The sequence below is a fragment of the Homalodisca vitripennis genome, chromosome 4 (assembly GCF_021130785.1).
Source record: "Homalodisca vitripennis isolate AUS2020 chromosome 4, UT_GWSS_2.1, whole genome shotgun sequence".
Classification (NCBI taxonomy): domain Eukaryota; kingdom Metazoa; phylum Arthropoda; class Insecta; order Hemiptera; family Cicadellidae; genus Homalodisca; species Homalodisca vitripennis.
In genome coordinates, this window is record NC_060210.1 from 181,135,431 (window position 1) to 181,162,548 (window position 27,118).

At 33.7% G+C, this 27,118-nt stretch overlaps 2 protein-coding genes across 2 annotated transcripts; one reads left to right on the plus strand and one right to left on the minus strand.

The window, feature by feature from the left end:
• Positions 1-1,687: 1,687 nt before the first annotated feature.
• On the minus strand, positions 1,688-15,510 carry LOC124360718 (2-oxoisovalerate dehydrogenase subunit alpha, mitochondrial-like). Its single transcript, XM_046814556.1, has 5 exons — positions 15,449-15,510; positions 9,816-10,019; positions 8,662-8,830; positions 4,007-4,101; positions 1,688-2,055 (listed from the first exon to the last, which is right to left on the minus strand). Exons 1-5 carry the CDS (start codon positions 15,505-15,507, stop codon positions 1,974-1,976), a joined length of 609 nt encoding a protein of 202 aa, XP_046670512.1. The 5' UTR covers positions 15,508-15,510; the 3' UTR covers positions 1,688-1,973.
• A 310-nt stretch (positions 15,511-15,820) lies between these two features.
• Positions 15,821-26,880, plus strand: LOC124361320 (2-oxoisovalerate dehydrogenase subunit alpha, mitochondrial-like). Its single transcript, XM_046815368.1, is given in 6 exon segments — positions 15,821-16,031; positions 17,999-18,054; positions 18,056-18,161; positions 22,003-22,147; positions 25,475-25,684; positions 26,679-26,880. Coding segments are annotated over 6 exon segments (888 nt in total). The 5' UTR covers positions 15,821-15,862.
• The last annotated feature ends 238 nt before the right edge of the window (positions 26,881-27,118 follow it).

Consider the following 27,118-nt stretch of genomic DNA (forward strand, 5'->3'; position numbering starts at 1 on the left):
TAAAAATCCCTACTCACACAAACAGAAAATTAGCCCACAACAGGAAGTAGTATGATCCAAAGTAACTCCTGTATTTAAGGGTTAACAGATCTATTAAGCTGCTAAATACATAACCTTTGGCCTGAAGCTTAAAATTACTATACATTCATTCATGTAATAACTTTCAGTTTAAAAATACAAACATTAACAAATAACAACTTAATTACATAATGTCTATTCAATAATCCACCTCCCCAGATACCCTTAGGATACTCTAAATGTGAGAATGTTGTATTAAAAATAAAAATGCTCTTAAAGTGAAAACATCGTAAAACAATGTTACGTAAAATATAAGAATCTATTAAAATTTCATCACAAATAACAATGAAATCACTCATATGGTATTACAATTTTAATATACTGTAAAGTAATAAAACTTGGTAATGTATAAAATATAAACTTTCTTGGAAAATAACACACCTGAGAAAATTGATAAATAATAAATATTGTGTAAATAATTATCACAGAACTGTAAATTGGAATGAAAATGTTATCTCTTCTATAAAATAACACCTTAATAAAATCATTACATCAAAGTCTTATTAAAAAGTATAAATAATTCACTTGTTAAAATATTTAAAACAAGATCTACTGGTTATAATCTATTTCCACAGACTACTCAGAATTGTTGTATAAAATATCACAGATTAATTAAAACATTTTGCTTAGTAACTAAGAATTATAAACATTTACAATTTGATTTCAATATCAAAACTATAATACGGCTTGAGATATAATACAGTTAAATTTTTAAATGGTAACCCTGTATATACAACCGTATACCCTGTTAACCCTCCAAGTGCTGGTTAGAACTGCCTTAAGTGCTGGGCATTTTTCAGTATGTTTGCAAGCGTTTAGAAAGTTTTTTTTTATATACTGTTACCTTAATGTAAATACTACATATTATATATCATTATTTTCAGGAAAGATCACAGAATATGATAATAATACTTATATGACTTACCTTTACATGGTAAAATATTGCTGAATGTAAATCTTGACAAAAAAAAAAAAAAAAGTTTTTATTTTTTCACTTTGAGCTTAGATATCATTTCACCAAAGTTATGAAAATAAAAATCCAAGATATACAAGTTGTAGGTAATTTAATAATGAACCCAAAAGTATATACATCTTATGGGTTTACATATTGACAGAATTCACTCAGAGCAAAAAAACGATAAATTGTAACACGTAAAAAAATCAGTGATATTTGAAACATTGTGTACTACATTGTAACACCTTTCACATTCCTTATTGCACTAGACCTACTTAATTCACTCATTTTTACAATAAAACACAATATAAAACAGTAATAGTCAACTACAACACCAAAGGTATGATGCAAACAACGACGGAACAGCAATAAACAGAACGACGACCGAACCGTATGACTTGGAAATAAACATACGCTTAGAAACAGCTGTCGTATAGCGCCGGTCTTTGAGCAAAGACGTGCTCCATAGAGTATAACGAGTTCCGCATTTCTTCTAGTTTAATACTATATAAAATAGTTCGTGATATTCCGTAATATATAGCCACTAGCGTGGTTTAAAGAGATCGCGTTTCTGACATCGCGCTCCGCGAGGTCAGCACTGGAAACAGGTACGCTAACATCGCGCTACGCGATGTCAGCACCTGGAGGGTTAAAGTTCATAAATTTGGAATGCCACAACACTGACAATGATCTAAAATTCACATTTGTTTGGATGGGATTATAACATAAAACTTTTTATCATGCCTATCCTATACATCAACCGAAAACAAAATTTAGTCAACCCGATCACCTGCCTTAACCACAACTTTTCTTTAATGTATAAACCTAATTAAAGAAACAACATAACAAATATTATACCCAAATTGATTAAACCAAAATAACTAATGATAACCTAGTAAAATTTCCTTTTTTAAGTCACATAATGCAGGGATAAATTCATTTAGATAGTGGTTTTGAAGTCCTTTACTGGATATTTATCTTTATAAAGTTTCACGTGGTTTTCCATGTATTTCATCTGTTTCCTGTAAACATTTCATTGATTTAATAAAATAACAATGACATGACATAGATAGGCAATAAACATATGTCTCTTCAACTATACATACTGTAATTGTGAAAGCAATATATTTGTTATATTGTGGCTTATTACAATACAATGGCCTTAGACACAAATCATTTGTGAGGCTACTCGTAATCATACTAAAATAGATACAATTATTTTTAGTACCTAATATAAAGTGTATAGTGTGAGCGAATGTCAAATGAGGTATATAATAATGCTTGAGGAAAAAAACTGGAAAAATATAACTAAGATATTATTGTAATTTTAACCCTTTTAGTGCCAACGTCCATATATACGGACGTTTGAAAAACTACCGAGAAATGCCAGCGTCCGTATATACGGACGTTTGAATAACTACCGAAGAATGCCGACGTCCGTATATACGGACGTTCGGAGTAAAAGTCATACCGCAATCATTTTTTAACTTGTTATAAATTTGTTGGTATACAAACAATCAGAATGAACCAATCTACATAAAAAAAATAATAATAGTAATATCGTAAAGTTAGTCAGGTGTTTAGCAATGATAGAAATGGCCGTGATGGTTGCATCAGACAAATTTTTGTGTCAGCTGATAGTTCACGTCTAACCTCTGTGTTTGGTTGTTTGTGTTGCTGCTTCCACAGTGTTTGTTTAAATAGTTTACTAACAATGTTTTACTAACATAAAAAGTAAACTTCAATAAAATGAAAACGCTCGCGATCTCCACTTAGCGAGAATACAGTTCTTGCCGTATTAGAATCAGATGATTTGAGTGATGGTGCTTTGAGTGACGAATCTGCTGAAAGTCCGCCTAACTATAATACCTATGTACAAAAGTGTGTAAATTTTTTTTAAATATTTTACAAAATGTACATTATTTTTTAAGTAGAAAGTAGTTTCAGAGAATTTTTGGTTTCATAGTGGAAAATATTATAAGCTTTATAAAGAAGCTAATTAGTGTAAATAACACAAAAAAGTAAAAATGTAACTTTCTAAAAAAATTAACATGATTTTTTTTGTTTTTCAAATATTAACCAAAACTTTTTATGTGTTTATTCAGTTTTAATTCCTCTTTCAAGTGATAGTATGTGTTATAGTGAAATATTTTTTTTTAAAGTACTATTTTTCATGTGAAACTGGAAAAATATAAAAACTGTGTGTAAAATGTCTACTATTTAAATTTTTTTTAAGTTCATTACATTTAGAAATATAATTTGCTTTATAGTTTTTTATAAGGGAATTTATTTTACTGCAAAACAATGAAAACATTAGGAAAATATCTCAATATTTGTAATTTTTACAATTTTTTTAGTAAAATACTGCAAAACGGCTGAAATAGGCCTGGCATCCTTCAGTAGTATCATGTGAAAAATCACTGGCATTTCTCAGACCAACTTTTGATTTTTTGTCTGGCACTAAAAGGGTTAATGTAGGCACAAGTTAGATTGTGGAGGGTGAAAAGGCCTACTAGCAGTTCATATAACTTGTTAACATGATGAATTATAGACTCTACCCTCCAACACTACGCTGTTAGGAGGGTCATGGCTCCTAAAAGATTATTGACCCTTAACACTCACTTCAGACTCACTTCTACAGGAGGCTGCTGCAACCCTTACTACCCAGGTGCCTGTTGTGAGTCATAATGGGAACCATGGCGTACTAACTTTTTTATGTATCAAAATAATTTTGTGCAATATTTTACCTATTATATAAACACACACAAAATGTACGTTTTTAGTAAAAAGATTTATGTTGGTTACTTTTCTTACAACATTATTAACTATGTATATTTATGAGATTCTAATCTCTTAGTAAGTCTAAAACAATGAATTAAATCATAATTAATGGGATTTGTATAACTTTATGCTGAATTTCCATTGAAAAATATTAATTAAAAATATGTTAGACTACTGTATGAAAATACTTACGCAAGGTGATCAGGCATTTCATAGTAAACATCGTTGAACATTTCCTGCCATTCTGGTTTAAGCTTCTTTTCAGATTTTGAGAATTCTTCCAACACCTATAATTGTAATTTTAATATTATTAGATTCAATAATTATTTTATAAAACTACAAGCAAGAATACAGATAAGACCTCAAACACAGTTAGTGTCCACAATGTTGTATTTTTGAATGTAGACAACAGATAATTGCAGGTGGGATATAACAACTATAGAGGTGAAGGGGCTGTCCCACCTTAACTGCTCAAGTCAAGTAAATTAATATTAACAGAAAAGTCTCTGTGTATGCTATAAATTATAGGTACACCGCTTACAAAAAGACACTGGGCGATTTTAGTTCACGCAGGATGGGGTAAATACCCCTCCGCCGCTGTGATGCCACCCTCTCCCAGTCTCCCCACCAATGCCACTGCACGGCTAACCTCACACCAAAACACAAGCTCCCTGGATACGTCTATGACTACATAAGTCTGTTCAATTGATATTTTACGCTTGTATAGGCCTAAACACAAAAATACAATATAGGTAGCTGCAGTGGAAACAAAATGGTGCGAGCCAGACACGATCCACACAGCTGATAATATAGGGAGGAGGAGATACTTGTCCCACTCCCTACCACTGGAGGGGGGGCCCCAACTGCCCTTGGCTGCTCAGATATTTGCATCTGCACAGGTTTTTTTGCGAGCGGTTTATCTATAGTATCATTTTTTGTATTTGTAACCATCTATATTGTGGGCAACATCAAAACTATTTAAAGCAGTCGTCAGTAGTTTATAATTAAAGAACAATACATAGATATTCAAGTCTTAATAGAAAAAACCTAACAAAAACTGTGTAGCACTAATAAATTATCATGATAAGAAGATTGAACGCAAAGATGAAGAGTCTCTTACTAATAAAGCATGACCCTTATTATTAGCACTAAATAATTTTTTATTCCAACACGATGCAAATTTAAGATGCAGTTTGATTTGGAGATAATTATACATATAGCCTAATTTTACACTAATACAAATTTCAGTCCATCCTTATGTTGGGTAAAACGGGATCAAAAAAATAACTGAAACACACACACACACACACACACACACACACACACACACATACGCACGCACACACACACACACACACACACACACACACACACACATACACATACATATATGTCAACATGATCGAAGAACCATTTGAAATACTAGAATATAAGCTAACAGAAACTAAATTTCCTTCTTTATTGTATTGTTCACACTATAGTATTGGAATGGCAAACTATCAAGGCCGTTGAAATCCAATTTTATTTTCTCATGCCCTGACATATAATCGGTTTTTAGTTTGGTTAATTTTTTAACATCAGAACCTTGCCCTTTAAGATAACTTCCCTGTATACAAGAGAAATATCTATCACTCCACAAAGGATTATAAGCATTTAAAGCAGTAACTTTAGCCAACTTTCTAGTCAGCTGAAAAGGATAAGATTTCTTTGTACAAAATGTATATGAATTGTAACTTTCAGGAATGATGGTATTAATCAACCGACTTTGTTTTAGTGAAATGTAACTTAGGAAAGTGGAATATTTAAAATTAAAATTACATAAGGAAATTTCACCTTTTGGTATGAAAATATGTCATTCCCTTTAATCATACTCTATACATTTGCTGTAGAAAAATCATATCCTCATCTTCAGCCAAATTCTCATGGATCTGATCTCAAGATAGCTTTAACCCTACATCGGGCGTTAAACGAAGTTTTTCCTCCGTGTATTTTTTATTATTAAAAATAGTACTACTTTTCTGATGTTGGCAGTCGTTTCCCGCAGTGTACTTCACGAGCATCTTTCGGGGAAGCGAAACAATAGTCTCCCGCTTATCTTTGTCAAAATCTGTCAGTATGAGGTTTACTTCCGTGCGAGACTGGACGATTCCTCCGTGAGCGCCCGATGTTGTGTTTGTGGTGCTTGGACGAAATCTCCGTGAGCGACTTATAGTGTTTAGTTTTTATGGAGTAATAATCCGTATGCGCCTAAATGTATGACCTGTGATGGTTTCTTTTTAAATTTTACAATATATTTTATTTGAATTCTGTGAAATGGAGAATGAAGACGAGAGACTTGTCAGTACAGTACCCGTGTGTGCTAGGGAACATTTCAGTACTGTTTATGGAGTGAACATTGTCGTTATAAGAACCAGAAGGAAAATGTTTTGAAACTTTGTGTAGTGTTTAAAAAAATGTTTAGTAAAAGAATACATTTTGATTTTAGAGTAATAATTGACATAACAATTGTATAATATCTCAAGAATTGAAGTAATTTTGTTTTTGTAAGAAGTTAAAAACTAAGTTAATTTCCATATATTATTACAGTAGGTTAAACATTTTTACAATTAATTGCATTATTCCTTAAAATAAATCATGTTGTTATTATACAATAACATTTTTTAAGATTTTGAATTTCTTATTTGGAAAATTCATTACATAAGAGAGTAATTTTTATTTAATTTCTAAAAATGAATATATTACATTTTAATTAAATCAGTATGAATATTTAAACAAATAAAAACAGTTTAAAACGACTATGATATCCATTATTTGCTAACCTGGAGGAAACCTCCGTGAGCGCCTGATGGTGTTTCTAATTTTAAGCGCCTGATGGAGGGTTAAATTCTACTGTACTTTAAACAACTAGAATTTCTTGTGAGAATGAATTAAAATGTATTTTCTATTTTTCCTGTCTTCAGAGGAGATATTTTGAACCCTTTTAGTGCCAGCGTTAAATTTATTGCACAGAGTTTTGATAAACTGCCAAAATGCCAAACGTCAGATGTCTCCATAAATTAATGTAGCTGGCTTATAAGATTTCCAACTGCCACTAGGTTCCGTATAGTGATGGGTGAAGATACTAGGTACGTGAATAAAATAAAAACCTTGCAATTGGCATTTCACTTTGCCATCCGAGAGAGAGGTTTATTTGCTATTTTTATAGCTTCGCAGCAGCAAGCAGATTTTTGTGACTACTAATACTAAGCAATCAGATAGGACATCACACATCTACTTCAACCAGTACACGCTTGAAGTAGACAACCAGTACACATTTTTGGCACAGGAAATAGGTTTTTTTTTTTTTTTTTTTTGCACTTTTGCACCTCCCTTATTTAATTTGTGCCCTCAAAGACCGAGGCTTTTGCAAAAACCAATCAGATTTAAGGGCTCCTGTTCTCTAATGTCCTTGGGGCTGAGGAGATATGCTCCCAAGTATCTTTTCCGAGTCTCTGCGATGGCAGGACAATCCAACCAAATGTGCTCCACTGACTCCTCCTCTTCTCCACAGAGTCTACATTCGCTGCTCTGACTAAGGCCTACTTTCAAAAGGTGCTTCCTCAGAGGGCTATGTCCTGTCAACATTCCTAATATCAGTCTTATATCCTCCTTATTCTGGTCTAGGAGAGCTGTCCACCCTTTGCGTAAGGAGAGATAAACATTTTGGATATTCTTAAACCTGAGGCTCTACTCCAATTCTTGTGTCTTGTCCTCTTTTCCCAATCTTTGACCAGAGCTTTAATGTTGGAGAAGGCTATCCCACAACCTGGCTCAGGCCCCACCAATGTGGATTCTGCTGCTCCCTTTTTGGCTAGGATGTTCGCTTTTTCATTCCCATGAATACCTTCATGACCCAGTACCCAACCGAGTGTTTACTCTGTTATTTGTTGCCAGCTCTGCTAGAGCATTCCTGCATTCCCAGACCGCTTTCGAATCAATTGAACAGGTATCCAGTGCCTTCAGTGCAGCCTGACTATCAGAAAGTATTAGGTATGATAATCCTTTTGTCCTCAACTGTGGGAGTCTTCTGGAACATGAGTCTATTGCTTGACCTCCGCCTGAAAAACCGTGGCATGTCTTCCTAGGGGCACAGCCATGTCGACAACAGGAAATAGTAGGGTATATCGCCATTGCATCTATGTTCATATAATGTACAACCGTTCTATATCTGAGACCAGACTTGTTTGGTAAGTCACCCAAATCAAAAATCAAAAAAAGTTTCTGAAAAATGCATTTATTTGAATTATTTATACAAGTGGATGATTATTTTTATCAAGAGATGCTTGAGTACAGTTGTACAACTTAAACTGTTTCATAAATACAACATGATATCAAGTTCCTGGACTGTTCTTACCATTTTTTTAGAAGTGACTGTACAAGCCAGTCCCAATTATGAAAATGCATATGAAAGGTCACCGTTTTGACACTGTTTCCTAATCACAGACAAAATATTGGGTTCATTGTATCAACTGAAATAGAGCTTATTTCAAAGGGGATAAAATCTAATAAAGTAATAGCACAGGTAAGAAAACAAAAATTAGCACACCTAGTCCGGGAACTTTCTAATATCACCTCATACTAGGAATTACCACCATTATAATTTATTAAATTCTTAACATGCAATAAAGGAAGTATTAGTAAACAACAGTAACACACCTACAGATACACAGTCACAGACATATACAACAAACACTTATTATTGTTGGCCATATATGTCAGCTATTAATAAATAACTTTTCCTCACTGATAACCATCAACGATTCTATAAATCTAGATCACAATGTACAGAAGATGTTATCAGTTCTCACCTGTTTCTTGGCTGAGGTAAGAAACTCCTGCTGAGCCTGAGAATTCCACCAGCCCTGAGCCTCAAGATAAAGCCTGAACCTGGCTATTGGGCTGTCCTGTTCCCACTGCTGCACTTCCTCCACTGGCCTGTAGGCACTGCTGTCGTCAGATGTGCTGTGGTGACCAACCCTAAACATATAAATTACAATGTAACAATACATCAAACCACATGTCACGTAACATTTCACTGAAGTTGCATGCAAAATTCCAACTTCATTCATTTCATTCTCAAAATGTCCTACAGACAAAAATTTTTACAGCTCTCAGGCAGACAGACAGAATTATTACTGAAAAGATCGACGGAAAATAAAGCAGTCCGGAAATAAGCCGTTGTCATGAACATGATAGACTCATATAACACTATTTTGTTGAAAAACTTTTTAAAAATACATGACTACAAAAGTACCATGTATGGACGTTAGCTTACCCAGGATCATTTCTGGCTGGTTTATACCAAGCCTACCACTAGGCACAGCAAAAACCGATGTCACTAATTTGAGCAACCTTATGGATGTCTAGGAGCAGCACATCACTAAATGCAAATGTCAAGATTCTGGTGTGCAAAGATAATTCGATAGGTCTATCTACTGCGGGAGATGACTGTTGGAGTTGGTGGGGTTCGTTCCCTAAGTGTCAGGGGTTCTTGCTAGTCTAAACACAAGGGTGTGCCACTCCCTGCCTGGTTTATAACTGGAAAGGCTGGTTCACAGCTGGCCTCCTCTTCTTTCGAGGGGACATGACGAGATTGGTGCCCTGAATTCTTCCTCATGGATCTTGGATAGAAGGATCCCTAACCCCGAACCTTACCCATCCAGAATATCCTGTCACTCCAGAAGCATCGCAAGGTCCTAATAGGACTAGGTGCAATATATAAGCTTTTTGTCCTCAGAGAACAAAAATGGACGTCTGCTTAGTGACAAACCTCTAAAAACAATTTTTATTACAGGTAATTTACTCTGAAATATCTGAGTTTTTATCAAACTTAATCTGACAAAAAGAAAAGCTTTTATCAAAAAATGTCATCTACTCTATAACTACTAAATTTTATTAACTATTTTTAAATGTAGTAATTTTATGCAAAACTTAAGTATATATGAATGTGTATACAATGCACCTGTAGGTCATAGCTTCAATTATAACAGGTTTGTTTTCTTTGACAGCATACTGTCTTGCAGCTTTTGTACCGTTGTAAACTGCCAGTACGTCGTTACCATCAACCCGGATCGCTGCTATGCCGTAACCTTCAGCTCGACCTGCAATACCGTCTCCCCTGTACTGCTCACTGCTTGGTGTGGAGATTGCATATCCGTTGTTGCGACTGGAAAAACATTAGTTACGAGAATTAAGTTTTTGTATTTTACATCTTTCACTTTGACTTGTTTAAAAAGTGTCAACTCACAAGTTTTGGCATGAGGTAAAAATAACTAAGAACACACATAATACATTATAAAATATTGATGATTTCTCGATTTCATACTCGTTACAAAATGTGTGTTCTATCTGAAATCTTATCTTTATAAAATTAACCCTTTGAGTGCCGGAGCATCGCTGTCAGCGATCCTGCATTATATGCAAGAAATGCCAGAATCGCTGTTAGCGATTTCTGCAGTAACGCTTATATTTTATATAGTATTTATCTAAATTGGTTCATCTAAGGATGGCCTGCCTTGCTATCACTGGGACTTTTCCTAGTGCGCCAGGCGCGGCTCTGGCCTGTCTTAATCTCGCCCCCCTGGACATTGTCATTCGAGCTATGGCCAGGAGGAGTGCCTACTGTCTTCAGCAGATGGGACTCTAGTCGGGCTGCAGCGGTGGGCACTGCAGAATTAGCACTCTGATACAGGAGGATGTTTTGCACATGATCTCTGATCAGATGCCACAAAAGTTTTCCTTTGACAAACCCTTTAGGATTATTTTACCCTCAAGGGATGATTGGTCAGAGGGGAACAAACCTCTTCCACCAGCGGAGCTTGAATGGTACACAGACGGCTCCAAAAAAAAAAAAAAGCGTCACAGGCGCTGGAATTCTGGGAGTGAGACCATGTAGGGAGCTGGTGGTTCCTATGGGTCCGTATCCGACAGTCTTTTCAAGCGGAGGTCGCAGCCATTATGGAATGTGCTCGTGAGAATCTTCGTCGTCTGCGATATAGGGGCAAGACGATTAACATTTTCACGGACAGTCAGGCAGCGCTGATGGCGCTGGATTCTTGTGCGATCAAATCCAAACTGGTTTGGGATTGCTATCAGATCGTTTCCTTCCTCCCTTGCCAGAATCAACAATGTAACCGTTTGTTGGGTTCCTGGTCATGAGGGGATTCTTGGGAACGAAAGAGCTGATGCCCTGGCCAACCAGGGCTCAGCAACAATTATGACGGGCCCTCAACCGTTCTGAGGTGTTCCAAGGTGTGAATCCCATAGGGTTGTCTCGAAATGGATTCGTGCGGAGCATGGGAGAAGGTGGAGGTTGCATCCGGGTTTGAGAGTGAGTAGAATGGTATTACAGTCACCTTCCTCCAAGGTGGCTTCGGACCTTCTCTCATTAAACAGATCAATGTCTTCTAAGGTCATTGGTCTCATTACGGGGCATGGTCACCTGAGGAAGCATCTACACAGAGTTGGCATCCTTCAGGAGGATCCGCTCTGTGGAAGGTGTAATGAGCAGGAGGAGACTGCTGAGCACCTGCTCTTTGATTGCCCTGCAATAGCAAGAGAGCGGTATGCCATCTTTGGTAGCTTGGACAGGGGTGGTGAATTTTCCCAGGAGGACTTGATAGGTTGTTTTCGGCGGTTTGTTGTAGACTGCTGAAGTTGTAGACTGGTGGGCCTCATGGTGTTTACGGGGTGCGCAAAAAGCCCTTGAGGCTTAAGTGCATGGCAGTAGGCCGCCCCAAGGAAAAAAAAAAAAAAAAAAATTGGTTCAATGACTATACATACGCATTCCAAAGGCTTCAACGTTCAAGGAAGATGTATTAACTCTCTCTATATGTATGTATAAACTCTCACTATATGTATATCTTATACTATATTCTATTGTAAAACTTGACAAAATTACTGTACTTAATGTTACATGTACAAGGGCTTCAAGGCTAACTTTTGATGTAGGTTTTGTTACATTCTGGTTAGATTCTGACTTTTACGGTGGTTGTAAAGTGAGCGTGTAAGTTGAGTTTAGAATCGACCGCTACGCGGACGAGCCGTCACATGTTTTGTTTGCGCTGCTGTTTAATTCACAAATGATATTGAAAGTTTTTAAGTGTAAATGGGTTTGTTGTAGTGTTAGTATCTTCAAATTATTTCGTTTGTGTATGTTGTTCTAGTCTGTGTGTAAGTAAAACAATGACTTGACCATGAGTTACAGCGATCGTAAGCATCTAGTACTTTACTAAATACATTTGTATAGTTTTTATGTTTTTTGTGTTTGTTCAGTGATATTTATAAACAATGAGTCGTAAAAACATTGCTGACAATGAAAACCTACACAGAAATGAAATACACAGAGCGTTAGATTAGGTTAGGTTAGAAAATTTCTAGTTTTGTAGTGGTTCATATTTTCATATTTATTTTCCAAACTTTATTTATAAGATAAAAAAAATGTTATGTCTTTTTGTAAACAATTATATGTCCAACAATGAGTCGTAAAAACATTGCTGACAATGAAGACCAAGTATTGCAGGCATTAGATTTAAGCATTAGCAGTGTAGACAATACACAGAGTGTTAAATTAGGTTAGGTTAGAAAATTTCTAGTTTTGTAGTTGTCCATATTTTCATATTTATTTTCCAAACTTTATTTATAAGATAAAAAAAATTATATGTCTTTTTGTAAAGAATTAAATGGAGTATAAGATAGAACAACTAAAAGTGAAAAAATAAAATATTTCAATAACACTAATTTGTGTCAAAATAAAAAATAAAATGTTTTTGCTCATAAAGTTTTTGTTAGTGAATTTTTTTTATTTGTATAAAAACGTTAAATAAGTGATCAATGTATTATATATATATATATATATATATTTATTTATCTAAAAAAACAAAAACCCAAGACATCATACCAATAAATAAATTTGTTATGAATTTGTAACCAGACCCTTGCAGAATCAGGCATTTTCACTTGGCATTTTATGCATATATCATATAGCAAAACGCTGCGGCACTCAAAGCGTTAATATTACCATGGTATTTTTTCTGGTATATATTCTGTACTTTTTACTTTCCTCCCATACACAGTATACACAAAAAGTATAGTGATGGTCCAAAAAAGCAAATGTTTGTTTTCAGTGAAAATATTTCTTTTGAAAACATTTTCAGAAGCATTGATTGACAAATTTTGTCAAAATTTCTTATGCATGTACAGTATAATCTAAGACGGTCACTTGGTTAAGTTTTTTATATTATAAATCATTTTAATTTTTAGCTTACCCCCAAAAACCTAGTTTTGAATAAAAAAATACTACCTCTAAAACAATGTAACAATTAATTAATTGTGATTATATTTTCACTATCTGTATCCCATTCAATGGTTGACCATTTCCATTCTAACTTCAGGACACACAATAAAGACACATGATTTCTGATGTCAAGCCAGCTGGCTCTGCTCTCACGATGCAATGAGTTTGTATTTAGACTGAATGAAATTCCTTTATCGCCCAATAGTGTTGGTCTTTGACATGTGCACCTCTAGATTGTTACAAAACCTTTTGAACCTGATTTCATTGCAAAATAAATCTTGTAAATTAAGATGATGGTTGCCTTTTGTTGCTGTGTAAAGTCTGTGTTGACGTTAAGCTTAATATGAAGTTGTTTTAACTCTTCCGGAACTCATTAAAAAGTACTAATTTCTTAATCGGGTTGTATTTAAACTTTCAGTTAAAGCACAATGTTGTATTTTTCAAACACGTTTTACTATGAATAAAAATAAAGTAATGCATAATTGTTTTATGTTTGTTTTAAATATAGAGTAAAACAATGGTTTTGGCTACACCATTACATTTTTACTTCAAAATTTAATATGTAAAACAAATATTTTGTTGTTTTTAAAACAAAACCTCAAGTTTTATGTTGTATATTTTAAAGCTGTTAGTTTTATCAAATCATAATTGTTTTATTTAATATGTGTATCTTAACTTATGTCTTTTGTTTTGTAATATTATTTTTACTTCAATAAACTGTAAAAAAATAACATTTATACAGATCGCTATTGTTAGGGATATCGAGGCCTAGATCAGGTGGAAGAGGCAAATTGGTCCCTTCATCACTGGATGTTAAATCGGCATCTAGTGTATCACTAGTCATTAATTTGTAGTCCACTTGTACTTGCAGCCATCAGAAAAGTAAACAGTACTAAATTCACTTATTGTTTCAAAACTATAACCTAGCAACTCAATCCAAAGTAATAAAAGTTTACGCATTTTCACACGAAAATGAGGCCTAAACAGCTGATTACATTATTTAATCGCACTTTACCCACATATTTAAAATCAAACCCACATATTTTCAAATAGTTTAAAACTATTTCCCAGGAGGTAGCAGCACAATGCAGAGTCAGTAGAACCCGCTGAAACTAATACCTCAGCAAAATATGAAATAATACGCCAGCTGTGCTGTGCCTGTCAAAAATCTTTATTACATGAACATTAAGTACAGTAATTTTGTCAAGTTTTACAATAGAATATAGTATAAGATATACATATAGTGAGAGTTTATACATATAAAGAGAGTTAATACATCTTCCTTGAACTCTTCTATGTTGTAAATTATCTTCTTAAGAAGGACATTTTTTGCGGTTCCTTTAGTGCCTTTCCAGTTAGACTTTGTAAGTTCTCCAGTAGTAGATTTCTAAATTTTCTTCCTGCATAGGATGGCTTTTTCTCAAAAAGAGCTGTTCAATGCTGGGGCAGTATATATCTAGAGGTATGGCGTGTTTTGTAGTTGTGGACATCTTCAAGGGTTTGCAGATTGAGTCGGGAAACATGTAAGATAGATTCGTAAATATAAAGAGCTGGTACAGTGAGTATCCCCAGAGTTTTGAATGCTTCCCTGCAGGTTTGTTGAGGCTCAAGATTGGCAAGGGATCTAACTGCTCTTTTTTGCAGTATTAGAATCTTATTCAGGTTTCCAGTAGAATTACCCCAGATGATTAAGCCATATCTTATATGACACTCAACAATTGCTTGAGTACAGACTGTTTTTATACGTTCAATAATGTATATTCCAGTACTTATCTTATTGGAGATTGTGTTTACATGTTCAGTCCACCAAAGCCCACTGTCAAGTGTTAAGCCCAGAAATTTGACTTGGTTGAGGACAGTTATATCTGGGACAGTGTATTCGTCCATTAGTAGAACTACAGCAAAACGGGCAGTGCCTCTGTTTTTTCCGCAAGGGGTTAATAGCGTGCAATACACCCCATTTACCTGTTCCTTATTATTGCTAATTTTTAGTTTAGTTACTATTAATTTTTATTTCTGTTGATTTATATAAAATTGATAAAGAATTTAACAATCTGTTACTAAAAGAAATCATATTACAAAAGAAAAAACTAAGTTCATAACCAAAAACTATATCAGCACTTTTGCAATTTGTTAAAAAAAATGCTGATATCCTTATTAATTTTATAACAGTGTGTAATATTGTTTTAAGTTTGAAAACAGAATGGCTTTTCTCAACAATTTGGCCCTACATATGAATGCTAATAAATAACAAAGTGAAGTAAATCTAGTAATTCCAAAATGGTAATCCTAAATATTACCAGAAAAATATGACTGGGCACTCTAACAGTAGCAGCAAAATTGAAAGCAGCATGGGCATCTCCCTCACATGTCAGCACCTTTGCCGACCCCCCCCCCCCCCACCCCCCCCCCCCCCCACCCCCCCCCCCCCCCACCCCCCCCCCCCCCCACCCCCCCCCCCCCCCACCCCCCCCCCCCCCCACCCCCAGTTCATCAGTCTAATGCCAACTAAGGCTGTGATGTTTATCAATTTATTTATTTGTGTAATTAATACCAACTTTATGTTATGAATGATTTCTTGGCATCAAACAATAAGCACTTATATTTCCAGTTCTGGTACTGTAATTTTAAATCTTAACAGTATTAAACTATTTTAATATTAGTTATAAATTGGCTTTATCACATGTTTAGGTGGAGCCAGAAAATATTTGAAAATGTATAAGTGCATGCTGATGTTGAACACCATGGATAAAATAATGTACGATGCTCAGCGTCAAGGTAGAATATCATTTTACATGACCAACTACGGAGAGGAGGCCACCCTCGCTAGTGCTGCTGTGTTAGCCGACACTGACCTCATCTATGGACAATATAGGGAAGCAGGTTGTACCATTATTCATTCATTTAATTTCAATTGTAATATAGATTATTAACTAAGCAGCCTTTTCGGTACTTTGGGATTAATTCCGACCACACCAGTATGAAGAACACAAAAATATAAAATATATAGAAACAAACATGATGGAACGAAAAAACAACTCTTTAATTACAAAATTACAAACTTACAAAGCCATTTCCAGGTATTATGATCGGTATTGTTGTCGCTGTTATTCTTATATTTCTCAAGAATCCCGATTACGGCAGGCCGCACGGCAAATCACATGATTATTTAAGTTTTTTGCACGGTACATTAATTGACTATCCATTACAATTCAATTTATTTCTGATCAGCAACCTCTAGAATTTGATATTTTACTGATAGGTACTACCTCGAGGGATGTTTTTCTTTCGTTGACATCAGCGCGGCGCAGCACCGAAGGTGCTGTCGAAGCCCGCGCTGATGGCCAGAGGCACTCGCATTTTGGGTGGCAGGAGTGTGATCAAGAATAAAAACAAGTTTTGAGTTTTTTTTTAAAATAAAGAGTTTAGTTTTTGTTTGGTTAATGTTTGTTTTTGTTGAATTTTTGTGTTTGGAGAAATTGTAGGGGTAAAACACGGAAGTTACAACAAAGCGACGCACCAGCTGAACGGGCGGCGCGGCGAGACTCTGCAATCACGTTATCTACTAGACCGCTCGACTTTGACCTCTGTCTGAGGAATGGGGAGCGGTTTTGTGATAAGACCATTCCTGTTTTTATATTGACGAAATATTGTTCTACGCTAATCTAGTAATCAGTAGAAGCAAAATGTCAAAGTTCATGTCTGAGTGTGGTCGGTATAATCCCAAAGTACCGCCTTTTTCTTTTCAATATTATAATGTATAAAGAAAATGTAATGCATATTTTTCAAATGCAAAAAGAATTTATACAGGATATGACTTATTTCTGTTGCATAAGAAAAAATTACGGCTTTTATATCTAATAAAATATTGTATTAATAATTGTTTAAATCAAATTACTTTTAAGAAATTACAGGTCTAGATCTATAATTTTTAAACCCCTGCACATGCTCTAACATGACAACAGCTGTCGTACCCGACAGTTGCAGCATATGTTAACAAATGGCATCAGGAAAACTGTCTGGCCTTACAGTAATGGGTCGTATTGGGTGAACCATCTAACCCTCAAACTCTCCCACACATTTCTCTGTCGGGTTGTAACATGTGTAGCGTTGTAGCCCCAACTTACAGACCAACTTAATCCTTGATCGTGGACCTAGGAATCATCAGTCAAGTCAAGAATCGTCTTTGCTCAGTAACATTTTTATAGTTCTAAGTTATTGGAGCAAAAAAAACTAGTGGTTATGGAGCTGCTTGAGTGTTGGAATGTATACTGCTATTTATGTAACATGTAAGACAAATATTATTCCATCAGGGACTGCAGAAATGATTGTTACAATTTTCATTACTAATAATATGTAGAAAAGTGATGCCTAATGCTTCAGTTTGAGAAAACCATGTCTTAGATTACACACTTCTCTTCTTGCTATGCCCTTCACTTACACCTAATCACATAAAAGCTATAACTATTTTTTATTGGCTTAGTGTTTACAAAGCCTATCAATGCCTGGACTGGACTCCAAGCAGTTTTTTGGTATGTTTGAACCCTTTCTTCCTCTTCTTTTCTGTTCTTTATTTTTGTATGTAGTAATATCTCCCCCACCTGACGGAGAGGATAAATTCCAATCCTGGAAACGTTGTGTTATACCTTTTGTAACATATACTGATGGCAAATGTCCGGAATTCTGTTATCCTTTCAAATCCTCGATCGTCAATATCAACCTTTGAAGAAGGAATGGTGGTAATTATTTGTACATTGGAAATAATTTTATAAATATAAAAACTTGGATGCAAAAAAAATTATTTTAATTATTTTATTGTTATAATTTTTTTATATTATGAATGTTTCTAGGTGTGCTGCTGTACAGGGGCTTTGAGTTACACCAATTCATGGATCAATGTTATGGAAAACTGTGATGATAAAGGTCTAGGGAGGCAGATGCCTATACATTATGGCTCCAGAAAACTGAACTTTGTTACTCTCTCATCTCCATTGGCAACTCAGATGCCTCAAGGTAATATCATTACCACAATTACTAATCAACATTTCCAGTGGGAAATGCCAATCATAGCTCTTTAGTATATACATTTTGGTGACCATTGTAAATTAATATTTTGGGTAGGCCTATATTATACGTTTTTACCACTTTTTGGTGGTTTAGTAAACCACCAAGATGGTTTAGTAATAAGTACAATTAATTGGCTTTTATGTGCTAGACATAATGGTTTAACCTAGAATACTACTTATCTTACACATTTCATTGGCATCACTTAGAATCAAGAACTTAATTTCAATTATTAGACACACAATGATACATTAGACATTTTCATACCTAAATTAGTATTTAACAGCTTATTACATAAATACTTGCTTGTTCATTCCTCAATTTAATATTGTAGCTAAGCCATATTTAATAAGTAAATATGGCAAAACAGCATGTAAATGGAAAGTATCATAAACAACTGTAACAATTAAAAAAAATTGAGTTTGCAGTAATAAATATGTAAAACATAACAGGACATTTATTTAATAATTTACAGGTTAACAAACAACAACATTAAATATTGAATTTTAACAATAATAAATAATATAAATAAATGACAATAAACAAACAACACAATAAACAAGTACAAACAATAAAAAAGATTAAAAAAACGATACACTTTAAACACACTTATTTAGATCTATTTGCATTTAGCTATCAAATATTGTATGTAAGTTTATCTTATCTTCAGTTCAGGTTGATGGAAATCATCAACCTTGTAAAAAACTTTCCTTTTTAGCCAATTACTCAAGCATTTTTAAATTTATGAAGACCAACAGTATGAGCTGATTGTCCCCTAGTTGGCATTTTTTGCTTTTGACAATCAATCATGACAATTCCCTTTAAACCTTCTGGGTCATCCATTTCAAATCAACCAATAAAAAAAATAATTTTGGAGCTTGATCACTCAGATTTTTATGATTTTTTTATATGAAAGTTGTGCCTACCAGGAGTAGTAGAAAATACAACATTTAACATTTTTTTGCCTTTTGGTTTTTCAGTGACAGGCTTTTAAAAACTTGAAAAAAGGCAGTTTTTAAAAGCCTGTCACTCAAAAACTAAAAGGCAGAAAAATGTAAAATTCTGCATTTGAACTAGTCTTGATAGGTACTTTTATAAAAAAAATCATCAAAATCTGAGAGGTCAAGGTTTAGATCATCGGTTGATTAAACACAAAATAAACCCTTCTACCAAGTGTGATGTGAGTTTGGTTATGATCAGTGTACTGTCTGTTATGTCAATGTGTAGTGTAAAATAGAAAGAACATTTTACTATCCATAAATTTCTACATAAACATAGATCTTTTTCTTTTTTCTCCCATAGACCTTGTTGTGTTTTAGCACACACTTATATATTTGTGTTATCTTGGCTACCAGTATACAGACAGGATTAGTTTGCAAACAGCTGCAATATTTAGGATTCCTACGGACACATCTTGCCTTTTTTTTATTTTATGTGTATCTGTTTCACTTTCTTCTAAAAATTCAGACTAATAGGTATGTTAATTTATGTTTGTCATAGCCAAAGAATTGCGATAATAGATAAATATATGATAACTTACCTAGTAAAGCAACTACAAAATTGTTTTATATAGAGTCACAAGGTTAAGTCTCTACTAAAGACTGACCAATTTGGTATCGTGGTGATGCATGTGTGGTAGGCCTACCACGTATGTGTTTCATGTATTATTTATCATGTTTTTGTTTTGTTTATTGAATTTGTATGTGTTATCGTTTTAATGTTATTTGTTTCATATTTTTTTATCACATATCTATAAGACTGTCATGTTGAAACATATAGTATGACTCAACCTTAGACGTGGCAAAATACTCGTTTCGAGTCTTTTAAAAATGTTCCCCCAGTGGCAAAAAGACTCGTTTTGAGTCTTTTGAACAAAGGTTTTGTATAACTGATATTTTTCGTAATTGATCGTATCGTAACACATGTTATTATATATCAATAAACGCGGAAATATATGCTGAACATTTTGATATATAATACTTTAGGTTTATATCAATTATAAACTTTGACAAAAATTTACGATCACTCGCCGCCGCCATGAATACGGCCTACATTTCATATAGTACCCTATTTACTGGCTTCATTATCTAATTGACTATTTCGTTTCTGAAGTTTGATGTTGGCACCACTGTGTTCTACGTCTTCTTAGCTACAGTTTAGACATCTGTATGTCGTTGTTATTGCGTTGTAGACCCATTTATTGAATTTATTTGTAGTGTATGCGTTGCTATTTCTCAAAATGGCAAAAAGACTCGTAAAAGAGCTCTTTGGTTTTTTGTGGTGTTGTAATAAACTTTGGAACATTATTAGCTTGTTTTTTATACTAGTGAATAGCCAGTAAAATTTGAAACAAGATGATTCAATAAAAATCAATGTCGTTTGAGTGGTATTTTTTATAAGAGTGAGAACTATTGTTTTTCGTAGAACTAAAAAACTTTGTAAGTTCTGTCAAGTTTCTCTGTCAAAACATGTACATATATTAAAGGCTATATATTTTCTTTAATATTATAACATTGTTGTACCTTTTTTAATTTATAATAAATTTTGCATTGTTTTTTACGATCTTGTGTTAGTTTGTTTATTCACTGTTTCCTGGTAACAAATTTTATTTTCAAGTTTGATTCACAAACAAAAAAACTAAAAATAATAATTTACTGTAATATAAACTGATGGTAGATCTGTAGAAAAACTCTTTCTCTTCAAAGTAAAATATAGTATGCAAAGATTAGTATACAGAATTTAGGTTGTTTTTTACCAGTTTCAACAAAATAACTTTTGCTGTTTTGCAAAAATTTTTAATTTTTTTATAATTTTCAAACTTTTTTCCTTTGGTATTTGTAGGTAACTATTTTTTTCTACCTTTTGTATATAATGGATTTTCTGTAGCTATGTTTTTATTATTTTTTACAAAGTGTCAAAGTTACAATTTTAGTTCGGTCAATCAAACTGTTTTTTGGTTTTTCACATTGATAAGTTCCAATTCAGGATTCAAGAAATCATTTTATTTTGTCATAATGATGAAAATTTAACTCTTCTGAAGAATTCCAGTATGCAACATGACTAAGGTTAGAGTAAAAAATATATTCTTGGTGAATTAAAAAAAAAATAGTATGCAAAGTGGCCAAAAAGAGCTTGCCACTGTGGAAGTTTAGCATTGGACACTTCTAGGGTTAATAAAAACTATTTGAACTGTTTGACAAGGTAAGATACCATGTATTTGTGGTACAAAGCACTATCCACCCTAACCATAATTTATAAGTAAACCACTCGTGTATTCATGAACATAACAAATATAGCAATGAAGTTTGTTACTAAACAACAAGTTTTGTTATGACTATATGAAAACAATATTGTGTTTTTATTGCTGTTGTGCAGCACATTTACTTGAATTTACAAAGGATCTATTAAGTATAATAGTAAAATTAGGCTATATATCACCAGTAAATTTTCATAAAACTTTAACATTTCTTGTATTCTTTTGTACTATTTTTGGGCTTTTTATTTTGTAATTAGTTTTATTGAATTTCATTAGTTATATATCCCAAAGGAAAAATGATACATGCCAAAAGGAAAAGAAATGGGACACAAATATTCACAGAAACTGCTTTGCATAATTTTAATGTTTTAAATCTACTTAGAACATTTAAATTAATTTCTTAGTATTAGAACCACGATTAATTTTGATTTTAACTGTAAGTAAAAGCCTAGTTGGATAACCTAAGAAGAAAATTATAGACACATCTATAAAGATAAGAAACAAATATATCTGAAAATATTTGTTTTGTTGCAGCTGTTGGCTCAGCATATGCACTCAAACGAGCCAAGAATGGGAATTGTGTCATTGTATACTTCGGCGAAGGTGCTGCCAGTGAGGGAGATGCCCATGCTGCTTTCAATTTTGCTGCTACGTTAGAGTGCCCAGTCATATTTTTCTGGTAATATTTAGGATTACCATTTTGGAATTACTAGATTTACTTCACTTTGTTATTTATTAGCAGTGATATGTAGGGCCAAATTGTTGAGAAAAGCCATTCCGTTTTCAACTTAAAACAATATTACACACTGTTATAAAATTAATAAGGATATCAGAATTTTTTTAACAAATTGCAAAAGTGCTGATATAGCTTTGGTTATGAACTTAGTTTTTTCTTTTGTAATATGATTTCTTTTAGTAACAGATTGTTAAATTCTTTATCAATTTTATATAAATCAACAGAAATAAAATAAATAGTAACTAAACTGAAAATTAGCAATAATAAGGAACAGGTAAACAAGGTGTATTGCATGCTATTAACCCCTTGCGGACCAAACAAAGGCATTGCCTGTTTTGCTGTAGTTCTACTAATGGACGAATCACAGGCACAGCACAGCTGGCGTACTATTTCATATTTTGCTGAGGTATGACATTAGTTCGGCGAGTTCTACTGGCTCTGCATTGTGCTGCTACCTCTCGGGAATAGTTTGAACTATTTGAAAAAAAAATTAATATTGCAGCCATTTTTCACAGTACATTTATTGGTTTGTTGATGAGCAACAAAAGTTCAAGCTGAGTGAATTGTCTGCCGATGTAAACAAACTAGTCAAGTCACTGTGAATCGGATTCTTTATACTTTTATAGTGGTTGTTTTTGTTGTAATAAAAGTTTCTTAGTTTTCAATCGATTTTAAATATGTGGGTAAAGTGCGATTAAATAATGTAATCAGCTGTTTAGGCCTCATTTTCGTGTGAAAATGCGTAACTTTTATTACTTTGGATTGAGTTGCTAGGTTATAGTTTTTGAAACAATAAGTGAATTTAGTACTGTTCATTTTTCTGATGGCTGCAAGTACAACCGGACTACAAATTAATGACTAGTGATATACTAGAGGCCGATTTAACATCCAGTGATGAAGGGACCAATTTGCCTCTTCCACCTGATCTAGGCCTCGATATCCCTAACAATAGCGATTTTTATAAATGTTATTTTTTTACAGTTTATTGAAGTAAAAATAATATTACAAAACAAAAGACATAAGTTAAGATACACATATTAAATAGAACAATTATGATTTGATAAACCAACAGCTTTAAAAATATACTACATAAAACTTAAGGTTTTGTTTTAAAAACAACAAAATATTTGTTTTTACGTATTAAATTTTGAAGTTAAAAATGTAATGGTGTAGCCAAAAACCATTGTTTTACTCTATATTTAAAACGTAAACATAAAACAATTATGCATTACTTTATTTTTATTCATAAGAAAAAGTGTTTGAAAAATACAACATTGTGCTTGAACTGAAAGTTTAAATACAACCCGATTGAGAAATTAGCACTTTTTAATGAGTCCCGGAAGGGTTAAAACTACTTCATATTAAGCTTAACATCAACACAGACTTTACACAGCAACAAAAGGCAACCATCATCTTAATTTTAAGATTTATTTTGCAATGAAATCAGGGTCAAAAATGTTTTGTAAACAATTTAGAGGTGCACATGTCAAAGACCAACACTATTGGGCGATAAAGGAATTTCATTCAGTCTAAATACAAACTCATTGCATCGTGGAGAGCAGAGCCAGCTGGCTTGACATCAGAAATCATGTGTCTTTATTGTGTGTCCTGAAGTTTAGAATGGAAATGGTCAACTATTGAATGGGATACAGATAGTGAAAATATAATCACAATTAATTAATTGTTACGTTGTTTTAGAGGTAGTATTTTTTTTTATTCAAAACTAGGTTTTTGGGGTAAGCTAAAAATTAAAATGATTTATAATATAAAAAAACTTAACCAAGTGACCATCTTAGGATTATACTGTACATGAATAAGAAAATTTTGACAAAAATTTGTCAATCAATGCTTCTGAAAATGTTTTCAAAAGAAATATTTTCACTGTAAAACCAAACATTTGCTTTTTTGGACCATCACTATACTTTTTGTGTATACTGTGTATGGGAGGAAAGTAAAAAGTACAGGAATATTATACCAGAAAAAATACCATGGTAATATTAACCCTTTGATTGCCGCAGCGTTTTTGCTATATGGTATGCATAAAATGCCGAGTGAAAATGCCTGATTCTGCAAAGGGTCTGGTTACAAATTCATATCAAATTTATTTATTGTGTATGATGTCTTGGGTTTTTGTGTTTTTTAGATAAATAAATATATATATATATATATATATTTAATACATTGATAACTTATTTAACGTTTTTATACAAATAAAAAAAAATCATTAACAAAAACATTTTATTTTTTATTTTGACACAAATTAGTGTTATTGAAATATTTTATTTTTTTCACTTTTAGGTTGTTTTATTTTATACTCCATTTAATTCTTTACAAAAAGACATATAATTTTTTTTATCTTATAAATAAAGTTTGGAAAATAAATATGAAAATATGACACCACTACAAAACCAGAAATTTTCTAACCTAACCTAATTTAACACTCTGTGTATTGTCTACACTGCTAATGCTTAAATCTAATGCCTGCCAATACTAGGTTTTCATTGTCAGCAATGTTTTTACGACTCATTGTTTTATAAATATCACTCAACAAACACAAAAACATAAAAACTATACAAACGTATTTAGTAAAGTACTAGATGCTTACAGGACGTACGATCGCCGTAATCAGGGTCAACTCATTGTTCTACTTACACACAGACTAGAACAACATACACAAACGAAATAATTTGGAAGATACTACTAACCCATTTACACTTAAAAAAACTTTCAATATCATTTGTGAAATAAAACAGCAGCGCAAACAAAACATGTGACGGCTCGTCCGGCGTATCGGTCGATTCCTAAACGCAACTTACACGCTCACTTTACAACCGCCGTTTATAAAAGTCAGAATCAAACCAGAATGTAACAAAAACCTACATCAAAAAGTTACGTTGAAGCCTTTGGAATGCGTATGTTATAGTCATATTGAACCAATTTAGATAAAATACTATATAAAATATAAGCGTTACTGCAGATATCGCTAACAGCGATTCTGGCATTTCTTGCATATAATGCAGGATCGCTGACAGCGATGCTCCGGCACTCAAAGGGTTTAATTTTATAAAGATAAGATTTCAGATAGAACACACGTTTTGTAACGAGTATGAAATCGAGAAAGAAATCATCAATATTTTATAATGTATTATGTGTGTGCCTTAGTTATTTTTACCTCATGCCAAAACTTGTGAGTTGACACTTTTTTAAACAAGTCAAAGTGAAAGATGTAAAAATACAAAAACTTAATTCTCGTAACTAATGTTTTTCCAGTCGCAACAACGGATATGCAATCTCCACACCAAGCAGTGAGCAGTACAGGGGAGACGGTATTGCAGGTCGAGCTGAAGGTTACGGCATCATAGCAGCGATCCGGGTTGATGGTAACGACGTTACTGGCAGTTTACAACGGTTACAAAAAGCTGCAAGACAGTATGCTGTCAAAGAAAACAAACCTGTTATAATTGAAGCTATGACCTACAGGTACATTGTATACACATTCATATATACTTAAGTTTTGCATAAAATTACTACATTTAAAAATAGTTAATAAAATTTAGTAGTTATAGAGTAGATGACATTTTTTTTATAAAAGCTTTTCTTTTTGTCACATTAAGTTTGATAATAAACTCAGATATTTCAGAGTAAATGACCTTGTAATAAAAATTGTTTTTAGAGGTTTGTCACTAAGCAGACGCCCATTTTTGTTCTCTGAGGACAAAAAGCTTATATATTGCACCTAGTCCTATTAGGACCTTGCGATGCTTCTGGAGTGACAGGATATTCTGGATGGGTGAGGTTGGGGGTTAAAGGTCGCCTTCTATCGAGATCCATGAGGAAGAATTCAGGGCACTAATCTTGTCATGTCCCCTCGAAAGAAGAGTAGGCCAGCTGTGAACCAGCCTTGCCAGTTAAAGCAGGCAGGGAGTGGCACACCCTTGTGTTTAGACTAGCAAGAACCCCTGACACTTAGGGAATGAACCCCACCAACTCCAACAATCATCTCCTGCAGTAGATAGACCTATCGAATTATCTTTGCACACCAGAATCTCGACATTTGCAGTTAGTGATGTGCTGCTCCTAGACAGCCATAAGGTTGCTGAAAATTAGTGACATCGGTTTTTGCTGTGTGCCTAGTGGTAGGCTTGGTATAAACCAGCCAGAAAATGATCCTGGGTAAGCTAACGTCCATACATGGTACTTTTGTAGTCATGTATTTTTAAAAAGTTTTTCAACAAAATAGTGTTATATGGAGTCTATCATGTTCATGACAACGGCTTATTTCCGGACTGCTTTATTTTCCGTCGATCTTTTCAGTAATAATTCTGTCTGTCTGCCTGAGGGCTGTAAAAATTTTTGTCCTGTAGGACATTTTGAGAATAAACATGAATGAAGTTGGAATTTTGCATGCAACTTAAGTGAAATGTTACGTGACATGTGGTCTGATGTATTGTTACATTGTAATATATATGTTTAGGGTTGGTCACCACAGCACATCTGACGACAGCAGTGCCTACAGGCCAGTGGAGGAAGTGCAGCAGTGGGAACAGGACAGCCCAATAGCCAGGTTCAGGCTTTATCTTGAGGCTCAGGGCTGGTGGAATTCTCAGGCTCAGCAGGAGTTTCTTACCTCAGCCAAGAAACAGGTGAGAACTGATAACATCTTCTGTACATTGTGATCTAGAATTTATAGAATCGTTGATGGTTATCAGTGAGAAAAAGTTATTTATTAATATCTGACATATATGGCCAACAATAATAAGTGTTTGTTGTATATGTCTGTGGACTGTGTATCTGTAGGCATGTTACTGTTGTTTACGAATACTTCCTTTATGGCATGTTAAGAATTTAATAAATTATAATGGTGGTAATTCCTAGTATGAGGTGATATTAGAAAGTTCCCGGACTAGGTGTGCT

Excerpts from the sequence above, each read along its gene's own strand:
- LOC124360718 (XM_046814556.1), bottom strand. The coding sequence starts at position 15,507 with ATGCCCATGCTGCTTTCAATTTTGCTGCTACTGTTAGAGTGCCCAGTC. Across the intron at positions 10,020-15,448 it reads TGCCCAGTCATATTTTTCTG|TCGCAACAACGGATATGCAA; the intron begins GTAATATTTAGG and ends ATGTTTTTCCAG. Across the intron at positions 8,831-9,815 it reads ATTGAAGCTATGACCTACAG|GGTTGGTCACCACAGCACAT; the intron begins GTGCATTGTATA and ends TTATATGTTTAG.